The sequence below is a fragment of the Cervus elaphus genome, chromosome 7 (genome assembly GCF_910594005.1).
Source record: "Cervus elaphus chromosome 7, mCerEla1.1, whole genome shotgun sequence".
NCBI classification, from domain to species: Eukaryota; Metazoa; Chordata; class Mammalia; order Artiodactyla; family Cervidae; genus Cervus; species Cervus elaphus.
Window position 1 is genome coordinate 29,286,551 of NC_057821.1, and position 14,261 is coordinate 29,300,811.

Here is a 14,261-nt window from a genome sequence, read left to right on the forward strand (position 1 = left end):
ATAACTAAATAAGCAAACTATAAACACATTAAAAAAAAGACAGGTGCTAAGGATTGGTCTAAGGCCTAATCCTAGGCTGACTGTTTAAGAAATGCACCCTGCCCCTGGTCCTGGAGATACAACAAGGCCCAGGTGAGTTCTGAGTCCATGATCACAGGTCCTTGGTGGGACAACGATTTACTGAAGGGACAAGGACAAAGGAATGGAGAAGAGACCCAGTCCAGGAGTGACCACGGGCAGCACATGGGCAGTGTGTGCATGCCCACTAGGCCCTGGTCACTGACTCGGCACAGGCCCTGTCCACACTCAGCTCCTCACAGCCTCCTCCTGTCCCTCCTGCAGCTGACTCAGCACAGCAAACATGTGGATGGATCTGGAAGGTTCTCAGTGTTTCAATTTATTTCCTCTTTCAAACTTTAGGAATCCTCACTTTTATTATCTGATCCCCTTTCATGGCACTAATTAGAAAAAACAAATTCATATATACACACTTTATTTTCAGTAAGGAAATATGACATCATTACTCAGTGCATATGAAGCAGACACGGATTGACACGGCCCAGCCCCGTCTCTGCTGGAACAGGACAGTGGATGAGGGAGGAGAACACAGGTCAGGATGGGGAGAGACCGTGGTGTGCAGGGGTGGGCAGTCTCCCCACCTCCTCACATTACGCTAATAGGAGCACAGATGCATTCTGATGCAGCTGCAGAAAGAGGGGTCCTGGGATCTGAGGTCACAAAGCAGGACCGAGCATCACTCAGTCCCCACAAGGCAGCTGTCTCACACTGTGAGAGAAAAGAATCAGGAACCAGTTCAGGTCGGTCATGTAAGGGCTCACATTCTCCACAGCCCCCCACAAGCTCACATGTCTCACTCAAAGATCACTGCCACCCAATGTGTCCCGTCTGCCCCAATCCCCCTTCCGTCTAGACTCGCCAGGGTCTCACCTGTAGGAACCGTGAGAGACACATCAGAGCTCTGGGCACTGTCATGGCCTGGGGGAGAACAAGACCAGGACGTGGTCAGAACCCACAGGAGAGAAACTAGAGAAGGAACTTTGAGGAGGGTGAGCCCCCTAGGGCCTCTATCTGCACCCTCACAAAGGTCTCAGGAATCACCCCCTTCATACTTACTTGCAGCCTGGGTGTAGATCCGTCCTTTTTCACCTGTGAGAAGAAAATATCACCTGAGAGGCCAGGGAGAAGGCTGAGTCATGAGACCTTAGAGGAGCCCCTAGTCCTGGACCCCAGAGAACTTTCTGGAACTGTGGTCAAAACTCATGATAGGATCAGGAACACAGAGAAGGGAGACATGTAAGGACTGGGCCATCTGCCCTCCTGGAGGTCTGTCCTCAGCAAGGACCTCCCTTCTGACCTTCAAGTGCTGGAAACCTGGTCCCCAACTGGAATTAGGAAGGTGAAAAATTTCTCTTTCATTTTCATACATGCTTTAGAAAAGCAAAATGTTAGCATCAGCTCCATACTCCATGCGTGTGTGGAGCATACTTTCCAGTAACCAGGCAGGTAAACATCTACCTGGGCTTGAAACCCCCAGGGAGACAAGAAAACTCAGATCCCTCTCTCCCTTCCCTACCTGAGCGCTTCTTCCTCCAGATCACTGCTCCAGCCACCACAGCCACCACGAGGACAACCAGGCCAACAATGATGCCCATGGTGAGGAAGGAGGTCTGAGGAGGTTCTGTGGAGGAAAGGGAAGGGCCCCTCAGGCTTGAGTCCTGACCTTGCTGAACTGAGTCCTGAAGGGCTCCTGCTTTATCTAAGAGGAAGCCCCATCCCATCTCCCTCCTTACCCCATCTCAGGGTGAGGGGCTCCAGAAGCCCCTCGTGCTGCACACGGCACGTGTATCTCTGTTCCTCTCCAGAAGGCACCACCAGGGCCACCCACTTCTGGAAGGTCCTGTCCCCTGAAGGCCTGGTCTCCACAAGCTCCATGTCCTGGGTCTGGTCCTCCTCATCACGCTGCCAGGTCAGTGAGATCTCCTCAGGGTAGAAGCCCAGGGCCCAGCACCTCAGGGTGACCTCACGGTCAGAGATGGGGTGACGGGTCACATGTGCCTTTGGAGGGTCTGAAGAAGAATCAGAAAATTTACAGTTTGTGTTACCTCCATGGGTCACTGAAGCAGCATATGTGACCATCCTGAGAAATGACAGAACAGTGATTTTTTTCCCCAGCTTTACTGACATATGCTTAACAAAAACTGTACACATTTAAAGTGTACTACATGTTGCTTTGATGTATATCTACACTGTGAAGGTAATTAATGTATCCATCAACTTACCTTATGTGTGTGTCTGTTTGACAGGGGTGATCAGAATGAGTAAGATCAATTTTAAAGTATACAATACAGGATTATTATTAACTATAGTCAGCAGGCTGTACATCAGATCCCCAGATGTATTATGAACTTTCTTACCCTCTGAGCTATGGAACATTCAAGACCATGGTGTTGAAAAAAGCAGCACAAGAGCTAGATAACAGCCTCAAATCAGAGATCAGGGAGGATCTATATTAGTCCTTGGAAATTTCTAGAACGAGAGACTAGGATAGGGGCTCTAAAAATGTGAGGGGGAGAATACAGACTGGTGGAGGCTGAATGACTCAGAAAAGCTCCTTAGATGCTCTCAGGGTGAGAACAGACCTTGAGAGACAAAGTCATGGATCACAAGATGGTGGCCAGGGTCAAAGGGCACCGCTGACCAGCTATTTCAGGGATGGTTTGTTTCCTGCTTCTTCCTCAAAGACAGTGGATTCCTTAATTGTTCTTCAGAGAAGTGGGGCCACTGGTGACTGTCTTGTACAGAATATGAAAACTTGGGCAGATTCCTCGGTCTCCTGACAAGAACCTGGGGCTCTGCTCCCACAGGGACCCCATTTTCCTCTCCTCGTGGGAAGCCAGATCCAGCCCGAGGGGAGATCAGGGAGGCCCCGCGCCCCTCGTACCTGCGCGCAGCAGCGTGTCCTTCCCGTGCTCCAGGTATCTGAGGAGCCACTCCACGCACTCGCCCTCCAGGTAGTTCCTCTCTCTCTCCGCATTATCTGCCGCCTCCCACTTGCGCCTGGTGATCTGAGCCGCCGTGTCCGCCGCGGTCCAGGAGCGCAGGTCCTCGTTCAGGGCGATGTAATCTCTGCCGTCGTAGGCGAACTGCCAGAACCCGCGGAGGAGGCGCCCGTCCGGCCCCACGTCGCAGCCGTACATCTCCTGGACCGTGTGAGACCCTGACCCGCCCCGACCACCCGCGGTGATTAAAATAAACCCAAACTGAAAACGAAACTGGGTCAAGTACCGCCGGCTCCTCCCGGGTCGGGGTGCCGAACGTGTTCCGCAGTGTTGGGGTGACCCTCGGACCCGGAGACTCGGGGCGACCCCGGCCGGTCCCTGGGGGTGGGGCTCGTGACCCGGACCCGGTCCCGCGTCGCTCACCGGCCTCGCTCTGGTTGTAGTAGCCGCGCAGGGTGTTCAGATCCACTCGGAAAGTCTGTGCGGTGTCCTTGGCTATCTGCGTGTTCCGATCCCAATACTCGGGCCCCTCCTGCTCCATCCACGGCGCCCGCGGTTCCTCCCTCGGATTCGGAGCGTCGCTGTCGAACCGCACGAACTGCGTGTCGTCCACGTAGCCGACAGAGATGAAGCGGGGCTCCCCGAGGCCGGGCCGGGACACGGCGGTGCTGAAATACCTCATGAAGTGGGAGCCTGGGGGCGGGAAGGGGTGAGACTCGGCCCGATCTCCTCCCTGAGCGTGTCCCGGGTCGAGGTGATGGGGCCGGGAGGGCGGAGGGGGCGGAGGGCCAGTGAGATAGAAGACGTTGAAAACCGGCCCCATCTTCGAAAGGGGTAGAAAGGACGGGTTGGGAAGCAAGAAGGGACAGGCCGGGACCCGGGGAGCGGGCGCGTCTGGGCAGGGGCGTCAGGGTCGCTCCGTCCCTGGGTTACTGCCCCCCAGACTCCCGGGAGGTCCCCTAGCCCCTCCCCGCAGAGGTCGTTCCCTCCCGACCCCGCACTCACCAGCCTGGGTCTCGGTCAGAACCAGGATCCCCGAAAGGAGCAGGAGAAGGGTTATCGGCCCCATGACTCGCACCCTCTGGTTTCTGGGAAGAGGCAGTCTGGGCGGGTCGGTGGAGACTTTATAACCGGGATCCGCGGAGACGCTGATTGGTTTTTCTAGAAACTGGGCGCCCAGTGGCAGTGAGAACTGGGGCCGCGTCACGAGTGTCCAGGCAGCAGGGCTAAACACAGGTTGTGAGAGAGAAAGTGAAACTCGGGGAGACGGGGAATCCCCAACTGGGAGCGTCCCAGCCCCTAACTCCGCCCTTGATCCTGAGATCCTGAGCGGCTTGCGCTCCAGGGACCTGGGACTTTGCCCTGATCCCTCCCCTCCTGCTAGGTAGAATGTTCAAACTACCCAATAATGCACCCATCTCACAGGCTAGCAAAGTAATGCTTAAAATTCTCTAAACCAGACTTCAGCAGAACCTGAACTCTAAACTTCCAGATGTTCAAGCTGGATTTAGAAAAGCCAGAGGAGCCAGAGATCAGAGTGCCAACATCCCCTGGAACATGGAAAAAGCAAGAGAGCAAACATCTACTTCTGCTTTATGGACTATGCCAAAGCCTTTGACTGTGTGGGTCAAAACAAACAGTGGAAAATTCTTCAAGAGATGGGAATACCAGACCACCTGACCTGCCTTCTTGAGAAAACTATGTGCAGGTCAAGAAGCTACAGTTAGAACTGGACATGGAACAACAGACTGGTTCCAAATTGGGAAAGGACTATGTCAAGGCTGTATATTGTCACCCTGCTCATTTAACTCACATTCAGAGTACATCATGAGAGACTCTGGGCTGGATGAAGCACAAGCTGGAATAAAGACTGCCAGGAGAAATATCAATAACCTCAGAATGCAGATGACACCAGCCTTATGGCAGAAAGCAAAGAAGAGCTAAAGAGCCTCTTGATGAAAGTGAAAGAGAAGAGTGAAAATGTTGGCTTCAAGCTCAACATCAGAAAACTAAGATCATGGCATCTGGTCCCATCACTTCATGACAAATAGGTGGGGAAACAATAGACACAGTGACAGACTTTATTTTTTTGGGCTCCAAAATCACTGCAGATGGTGACTGCAGCCATGAAATGAAAAGACGCTGGCTACTTGGAAGAAAAGCTACAACCAACCTAGACAACCTATTAAAAAGCAGAGACATTATTTTGCCGAGAATGGTCCATCTAGTCAAAGCTATTTTTTCCCAGTAGTCATGTATGGATGTGAGAGATGGACTGTAAAGAAAGCTGGGCACTGAAGAATTGATGCTTTTGAACTGTGGTGTTGGAGAAGACTCTTGAGAGTCCCTTGGACTGCAAGGAGATCAAACCAGGAAATCTGAAAGGAAATCAGTCCTGAATATCCATTGGAAGGCCTGATGCTGAAGCTGAAGCTCCAATCTTTGGCCAGCTGATGTAAAGAACTGACTCATTGAGGAAGACCCGTATGCTGAACAAGATTGAAGGCAAGAGGAGAAGGGGATGACAGAGGATAAGATGGTTGGATGACATCACTGACTCGATGGACGTGAGTCTGAGCAAGCTCCAGGAGATGGTGATGGACAGGGAGGCCTGGCGTGCTGCAGTCCATGGGGTCACAAAGGGTTGGACATGACTGAGCGACTGAACTGAACTGAACTCCCCTCTAGAGCTCTTTGTCCCCCTGTCTCCCTGAGTCCTAGCTCTGGGGCTGTTTGCGATTTTGATTAAAATATCTACACAATCTTACAAATTAGTGAGGACCCCAAGGATAGTATTATGTGACCACTTCTATGCATATTTTCCATACTACAAATAATACACTTTAAAGATTATTATTTGTTTATTTAGAATAATATTAATAGAAAGAAAGTTTAGTTGCTCAGTCGTGTCGGACTCTGCGACCCCATGGACTGTAGCCTACCAGGCTCCTCTGTCCATGGGATTTTCCAGGCAAGAGTAGTGGAGTGGGTTGCCAATTCCTTTTCCAGAGGATGTTCCCAACCCAGGGATCGAACACGGGTCTCCCACATTGTAGGCAGACGCTTCACTGTCTGAGCCACCAGGGAAGTCCTAAGGGCTGGCTATTAACAACCCATGTGTTTAATATGAATAACTATTTCCCAGAGTAAACAGGGTAGTGAGAAGCATAGAGCTTTTTCCATTGTTTCCAAGTATCTTTCTTGTGTCTTTCACTAGCAGACCACTGGTTTTTCAGGTTTGCATCTGCATTGAATCTGTTATTTTGATTGATGTCTATAAAAGTGAAAAAGCCCACACATAGGTAGGAGTAGTGTTTTTTAATAATCTTTTCAGATAATTGTGGATATTCATCTTGGATACAAAAGTAAAACTATACAAATTGTAGTTTCTCAAAGGTTTTTTCTGCAGTGAACCTGAAACAATATCATTGACCATTTTCTATTCTGTTACATCAAAATCCATAAGCCTATTTTGCTCATTGAACATCTCTTGTACTAATACAAGATTTTTACAAAGTAATACATTGTTTCACTAAATTATACAGATCTTTCTGCTCATTCATTCTTTCAAGAACAGTTGTTTTCCATGTAAAAGAGGGTAGTTCAGAGCACACAGAATTTTTTCTTGGGTCATAAGACTTTGAAATGTAGTAGAAGTGCTCGAAGTATACTTTCCATGTCATCACAGAAGATACTTTCAAAATGTGTATTTAAGAATGATGATTAGGAAACATAGCATTAAAAAAAAAAAGGAACATAGCATTTTTATTGACTTTATTTTTAAAAATTTATTTATTGAAGGATATATGATTTATAATGTTAATTTGTGCTGTACAGCAAAGTGGTTCACTTATACATGTGTATATATATATATATATATTCTTTTTCACATTTTTTTCCATTTTGGTTTATTAAGAATAGATAAGAATTTTTAACGTGTCATTCTGGATGTTTTAAAGCAAACCTGATTATTGGTTTTCTTTTTTTTCTACAAGAAAGCTTTGGTGAAAATAATTACTAGTGCAGTTTCCTACCATAGTCTGTTACTGCTAAGCGACACATCAAAGCAAATGTCAACATAGTGAGAAGGCAAATAATATCTGAGTGATGCTATGAAAGTAGCTCTCACCTCAGGGATCTCATGAAAGGGTCTCAGTGACATCAAGGGTTCCACAGACCACACTCTGAGAACTGCTGTTCTGAATGAACCAGGGGGTCTCCCAACTGATATCTGCCTTTGCCTCCTCTTCATTTTGGAAAATGCTTTTTCCTGAGCTGGACTCCCTGCCTCCCCAAACTTAACTGAGGGCCCTGCCCTGGGCTCCTCTAGGAGAGAACTCACCCCCTAGAAAGTGATGCCATAGATGTCCTCAGTCTGGGAAGGGAGGTGGGGGGACAGGTGTTTCCCCTTTGGAACTGGGGACAGTTTGTACCTGAAGGCGCCAGACCCACTCATAACCTAGTTTGATTTTGTTACACACCAGCTTAATATGTATTCACATCCCAGACAGAAATCTAACATCTAAGTGTCTAAGACGTCTAAGTGTCTAAGAAAAATAATATTGGCCCTTTCATCTCATATGGAGGAAAAGGCGATGGCAACCCACTCCAGTACTCTTGCCTGGAAAATCCCATGGACGGAGGAGCCTGGTAGGCTGCAGTCCATGCGGTCGCAAAGAGTCAGACATGACTGAACGACTTCACTTTCACTTTTCACTTTCATGCATTGGAGAAGGCAACTGCAACCCACTCCAGTGTTCCTGCCTTGAGAATCCCAGGGACGGGGGAGCCTGGTGGGCTGCTGTCTATGGGGTCACACAGAGTCGGACACGACTGAAGTGACTTAGCAGCATAAGCAGCATTTCACGTGTCTAATGCACCTGACTTGAGGGCCACAAATCATGAAGAGCAGTCCATTCCAACAGAACATTCTGTGGTGAAAGAATTGTTTTATGTCTATGTTGTCCAGTTAGGTAGCCAGTAGCTACATGAGGCTACTTAGCACCTTAAAGTGTCTTTTGTGCTGAGCACATTTATTTATTTTAATTTAAATAGTAATAGGTGGCTACTACCTAGCATATTGGTCAATGCATATCTAGAATGTTGTTAATTAATCTGTCTCTTTCCCTAAAAGATACTCTGTGACTCAGAGGTTGATACATACTAAAATAATCTTAATATTGATGTCATGGATTTGTCTGTGCAGGTCTTAGATATATCTTCAAAATACAGCATGTTCTGAAAGTTTCTTTAATGTGTATTTTAACAGATAGAGTGTTTAGACATTAGCCAAACTAAAGTTTTATCACCTTAAGGTCATAAGTGTTCAAAACTGCCCATCACTGCTAGCTGTCCGATAATGATAAATAGGTATAATCCTTGATTTCTTGGTGTTTTCCTTAACCTGGTAAACACAAGGACACACAGAAGTTATCAAGTGAACACAACAGATATCAATACTTCATAGGACTTGTACATACTTTTAAAATTATGAAGCAAAAGATGTAACATTAGAATCCACCACCTTATTACTTTTTACTTACTACTCCTGCTATACTTTCTGTCCAAATTCAATCAGTTCTGTTTCCCTCACCCTTGGACACCTCTCTCCTAGACAAAAATATACATGAGGTTTTTACTCTTGTGGAATGAAGTGTTTTATGACCCAAAGATGAAAAGCCATGAAAACACATAAATCTTCCCTATGTCAAGCAGACACTCACAAGATACAATCATATGCCCCTATTCCAATGGAAAGATACATAAAAATTTTTGGCAAACAGGTAACATGTCTCAATGTTATTCAGTTAAAGACCAACAGGAGCAAAGCTGTGAGCAATCAAGTTGGATTTATACTGAATACAGCAAGGGAAATCACACAGCATCAGGGACCATGGCATCTCTTGTGATGTGTTAGAACATATACAGCAGAGGGTCCGCAAGCTCCTTGCTTGGGCCCGTATCTCCTGTCAGATCAGTGCCAACATTAGATTAGAAATAAAGTGTACAATAAATGTAATGTGCTTGAGTCATCCTGAAACTATTCCCCCCTCCCCTGGTCTGTGGACAAATTGTCTTCCATGAAATCAATTCCTGGTGCCAAAAGTGCTGAGGACTGCTCACATATAGGATGTGGACTTTGGCTGGGTGATTTTGAGGGGCATCTATGCAAGACTGTGCTTCCCTGATACCTCAGTTGGTAAAGAATCCGTCTGCAATGAGGGAGAACCTGGTTCAATTCCTGGGTTGGGAAGATCCGCTGGAAAAGGGATAGGCTACCCAGTCAAGTATTCTGGCCCGGAGAATTCCATGGACTATGTAGTCCATGTGGTGGCAAACAGTCGGACTCGACTGAGTCACTTTCACTTTCAAATGACTGGCTTACTTTGATTGGGTGTTGTTAGGAAGTGGGGGTATTTCTATCACTGGGCATCTCAGTGAGTCTTCCCTGTAGGGAGGGCAGACTAGAGCACCAGCCCAGCTAGAGGATCAGAATGTACATCCTAATGTCTGAGTTGAAGGTGATCTGTCAAGTGTTTACTAATGTAAGGGATTTTTAAACCCCTGTAATTTTTGAAAGCATTATTTACCAGCACACAAGAGAATTGAAAAGATACTTAAGAATATACAAAAATAAATAATTCATATTCTTCCCTCATTCCCCACTGAATATTGCTATGTCAGTATGAGAACTCAGGCCCCAGCCTGGGAAAAATTATTGCAAATTCACGTATCTAATAAAGGACTTCTTTTAAAATACACATAGAACTCTTAATCTCAACAAACAATAACCAGTAACCTTCTAAAAATAAAATCTGAACAGACACCTCTTCAGAAAGACATAACAATGGGAATGCATATGAAAAGATGCTAAACTGTTGGGGTCCAGCCCCAGCGGGTCCAGGAATACCCAAGGGGTGACTGGTGTCAACGAGGAAGAAGACAGACACACACAGAAGGTTACGTAGAAGAGGTAGCTCTTTTTTTATTTTTAGGATAGCTCAGGTTTTATAGAATGAACGTTACCTCCCTCTTAAGTCACCACATATTACATCAGATATTGGTTTTGTGCTTCTGTCAATATTTTCCTTCTCCATGTTTTTCCCCTATGTATTCATCTGGAACATTTCTGATTACAGGATTTTTTCTTAAATGTCCCGTACGTTAATATTCTTGCCTCAATGCCTAACATTTTCATTCTAACAAAACAATGTTCTACAAATCTCAGGTATAGTGTAAATTCTTTGGACAATAAAACAATACATGGGAAGGGTCACAGGAACATGTTTGACATTTCTGAAAATAGTACCATGAAAAAAACCTTAATATTTTTCTTTACCTGAAACCACAAAACCTCAATTTACAATGATTAACTATTAAACAACAAAAACACCTCTAAAGCAGCAAAACACCTCTATTAATAGCGAGATAATGGCAGTGAAGCTGGTTAATATAAATCTTCTATTGAAATCCTATGTACGCCATTTTCTAATTCTACAAAAATACCCATAATATCCCATGTTGTTTAAAGAAAGGGAAACAATGGACAAATAGCAGCAAGGAAATAGCAATAATGAAAACCCTCTCAACCAAGGAGTAAGTAAACTGAAGCAGTATATCTACTTCTAAATCTAAATGCTGCTACTCTTTGCTATTCTAGGACGTTATAATCTTTTAAGCAAGCAGCCAAACTATACCTGTGGTCTTTTCTTTTTTTTGGCTTGATGTTTATGGTCGTGTCCTGAGCCAGAGCAATCATGAGCATTTCCAAAAAGGCTTGGACTTTTCCAGGGAGGCTTTATTACTATATATTATATTTCCAAAAATTAATAGAAAGCCTAATAACAGTAAGACAGAAGGAGGAAAGGGACATACCGGGCCCCCGGGACAACCTCGAGGGGAAGAGCTGCCTTGCAGATTCCTTTCTCGTCCCGTGACCTTGTCCCGGCCCGGGCACGTCCTGGTGATTCCCGAGGGGACATATTGGGCCCCCGGGGCAGCCCCGTGTGAGGAAGAGCTGCCTTGTAGGTTCCTCTCTTGTCCTGTGACCTTGTCACGGACTGGGCGCATCTGGGCGGCTCCCGACACTAAACATCTTATGTTTTTAGGAAATGTAAATTTAAAAATGACAGTAATGTATCATCACACCTAATAGAATGTCTAGAATCTAAGAACAGGTGATGCCAAGTGCTGACCAGGATGTGGTGCAGCAGAAACCCTCACTCACTGGGGCAGGAATAGGAAGCAGCGCGGCCACTAGAAATGAATCAGCAGTTTCTTATGAAGCTACTCAGAGACTCTCCATCCAGTCTATTCATCAATCTAGTACTTGTTCAACTCATTTGAAAACTTATTTTTGCACAACCCCTTGCAACACTTGTTGATAGAAGAGCACTGCTTAAGTGTGAGCTGTGCATGGTGACTTCCTTCTAAAGACTATAGTGTGGAATGTGGGGAAGTAAAAATAGACGTTCACAAGGAGAAACCTGGGAAATGCTACCTTAACTAGGTGATGAGGTGAACTTATTAGTGATATCCAAGTGGACAGCGTATACCCTTAGTGACTGGAGAATGTCACTCATCTCTGTGGTCCTCTTCCCCAAAACCCTTTGCCCCAGTCAAATCAAAAGATGTTTTACTATGTCTCTGAGCAATACTCCCCAAAACATCAAAGTCACCAAAAACAAGAGAAGTCTGTGTGACTGTCACAGTCAGAGGAGCCTGAAGGAGACACGATTCCCGGACATAATATGTGTCTTTGATAGGATCCTGGATCAGGTTAAAGGAAAACTAATGAAGTTCAAATAAATTCTTGAGTTTAGTAACACTGTATCAATATTGGTCATTAGCTGTAACAAATGTCTGATGGTGGTATAAGATGTTCCCATAGAGACACTGAGTGTGGAATATATAGTAACTCTGTGCTAACTTTGCTACTTTTTTGTAAATCGCAAACTATACTAAAAACACATTTTAATATCAACCAGAAACAAACAGGGAGTGAAGAATCAATTGCTGACTTTGAGATTTCCAGGGTCTTTCATCAATGAGCTGCAGAGAGGAGACGTGGAGAGAGAAGATGGACCTGAGATACAGGGAGGGCTCCAGGGCTTTCCTCTCCTCCATTCCCTGCCTAAACCCTGAGCCTGACCCCAGAACTGCTCAGAAAGCACCTTCATCCCCTCACTGGACCAGGGCAGCCCTCTCTGGCTGACTCAGACCACAATGCACCCTCTGCCTTCCCTGTGCAGAACTGGAGAGGGAAGAGTGGTCGTGCCCCCGTGTGGCCACAGGACTGATGCCTGGACACCTGCGCTCCCCTCTGACCTCCTTCCCAGAGACCTGCCCAGGCTCTCCTTAGGCTCCCAGCAGTGGGTCAGTACTGTGCACACAAGCTGGTGTCCATCTAGTATCAAGTTCAAAGTGTGAGTTGTTTTCCACAATACACACTGACATGGATGTTTCTCTCTCCACTAAACAACCAAAGACTTTGGTCTCAGCAGGGATCAGATATCAAGGCTGTAACACCTGGTTTCCAGGTCCAGGGTGGAACTCACAAACATACAGGGTGTTCTAGTCATCAAGGGATGAGACCTTGAACCCCAAGTACTTGTCACTTCTTCTGGCCACTGATAAGGTTATAGACTCTTCCTCCAGGAAATCAACTGTGGAACCCCTAGGATGGGGTGTAAGAGTTGGGGGGCGGGGAGGAGGAGGAGGAAGTGGGGAGGAGGAAGAGGAGAGATCCCCTAGAAATATGGGGAGGCTCCTGGAGAAGGAGGAAACAGTGACATTATGAGATGGAGGCCACAGGAGTGGAGGGGAGGAGCCAGAGAGGAGAGGAGTTGGGGAGGGTCACTTAGTGGGTACCTATGCAGGGAGGTGGGGTGTATGTGGTGAGAGACACAGGGGCTTCTGGCCTGGGTGCTGGTAGAGGCTCTATTTTCCACCTGAATGATAATCACACAGTGTCAGCTCCATATTTTGCTGGGAAATTATACTTCTGTTTTTGGTATTTTTCTGTAATTACAGATATGACATGACTCAAATACACGTTGAAGAAGGGAAAAGAGACAGCAGAGGTGATTAAAGGAATTCCTCTCTTCCAGAAAAATACTCCCACGCCAGTCCCCACTCTACACCCCACACACATGATGCTGGGGGAGGGGGAGGGACAGGGAGACTTCAGGAAGGCAGAGCCCATCCTCAGCTCACAGTCGGGGGCTACTTAGACATCCTTTCTTTATGAGCTGAGACAGCAGGGACCACTGTGCCAAATACACTGGCCCAAGAGTCTGGGAAAAAGACCTGTCCGGCTGCCGGCCATGAAGGTGCTTCCTGGAGATCAAAGGACAGGATGTGAACTGGAGCCTGGCGGCCACAGGGTGACAAGGAGATCAGTCATGAGTCTGGGCCGTGGATCCCCCTAACATTTTCCTGAGACATGAAAGCGACATTCCCCCTCGCCAGACATACAACACCATACCAAGGACACCAAGGTTGGACCCTGCGGTCCAAGCATCACCCTCTCCACCCTCTGAAACCTTCGGGGTGCCTTCTTCTCCTCCCAGTCCTAAGAGCCCAAGGAACCTAGCCTCCTGACTCTTCATCCCCTTCATGGACTTAATAGAGAGAGACCTGCTGTCTGGATCCCTCAGGCCTGATCCCTCTACCTCCAAACCATGAAATGAAAAGGTTCTGAGCTCCTGTACCCAAATCTAATTTCTGGCTCCGAGAATGACCCAGGGTTTGGGGTCATGGGTCCCAGAGGGGAGGCTTCCCAGGGCCCCACAGGCCACAGCTGAACCAGGCCTCCAGTTGCGTAGATTCAGCTGGTTCTGGCAAAAGCCCGAAAAAAAAAATATAGAACAAATCGCTGCAGGAGTCTTCTTAGCCCAAATAAGTGTGGAGTCTGGGCCGTGTGCGGGGAATTTGCCTTTTTTGGAGGTCCTGCGCCGGAGCAGGCAGCGCTCCTCCCGCTGCAGAATCCCCCTCTCCCAGATCTTGGTCAGACCCCGAGACCGTAAGAGCTGCGGACTGCTTGAGTTCCTAAGGCCCCTACCATCTGAGCCTGAGAAAATCAGGCCGGGCTGGTCGGTAAAGACCCTGAAGCCAGGAGTGGACGCTGATTGGCTTCTAGAAACCGGATACGCAATGGGAGTGAGAACTGGGACCTCGTCATGAGTATCCAGGCAGAAAGGCCCGACACAGTTTGAGAGGGGAGATAAGCAACCCTAACAC

General features: G+C 47.0%; 1 protein-coding gene across 5 annotated transcripts in view; it reads right to left on the minus strand.

The window, feature by feature from the left end:
- The window catches only part of LOC122697341 (BOLA class I histocompatibility antigen, alpha chain BL3-7), a 256,855-nt gene extending 252,746 nt beyond the window's left edge, over positions 1-4,109 (minus strand). For 2 of the 5 annotated variants that reach the window (XM_043908105.1, XM_043908104.1), the window contains exons 1-7: positions 4,026-4,109; positions 3,444-3,713; positions 2,963-3,238; positions 1,812-2,087; positions 1,595-1,699; positions 1,135-1,167; positions 949-996 (exon numbers count right to left, since the gene is read on the minus strand). In XM_043908105.1, coding sequence (XP_043764040.1) covers positions 949-996; positions 1,135-1,167; positions 1,595-1,699; positions 1,812-2,087; positions 2,963-3,238; positions 3,444-3,713; positions 4,026-4,089 — 1,072 coding nt within the window. In that variant the 5' untranslated portion in view covers positions 4,090-4,109. Of the gene's footprint in view, positions 1-516; positions 787-948; positions 997-1,134; positions 1,168-1,594; positions 1,700-1,811; positions 2,088-2,962; positions 3,239-3,443; positions 3,714-4,025 lie in introns of all 5 variants that reach the window. The other 3 variants (XM_043908106.1, XM_043908108.1, XR_006342049.1) reach the window with 2 other exon arrangements.
- Positions 4,110-14,261: the final 10,152 nt, after the last annotated feature.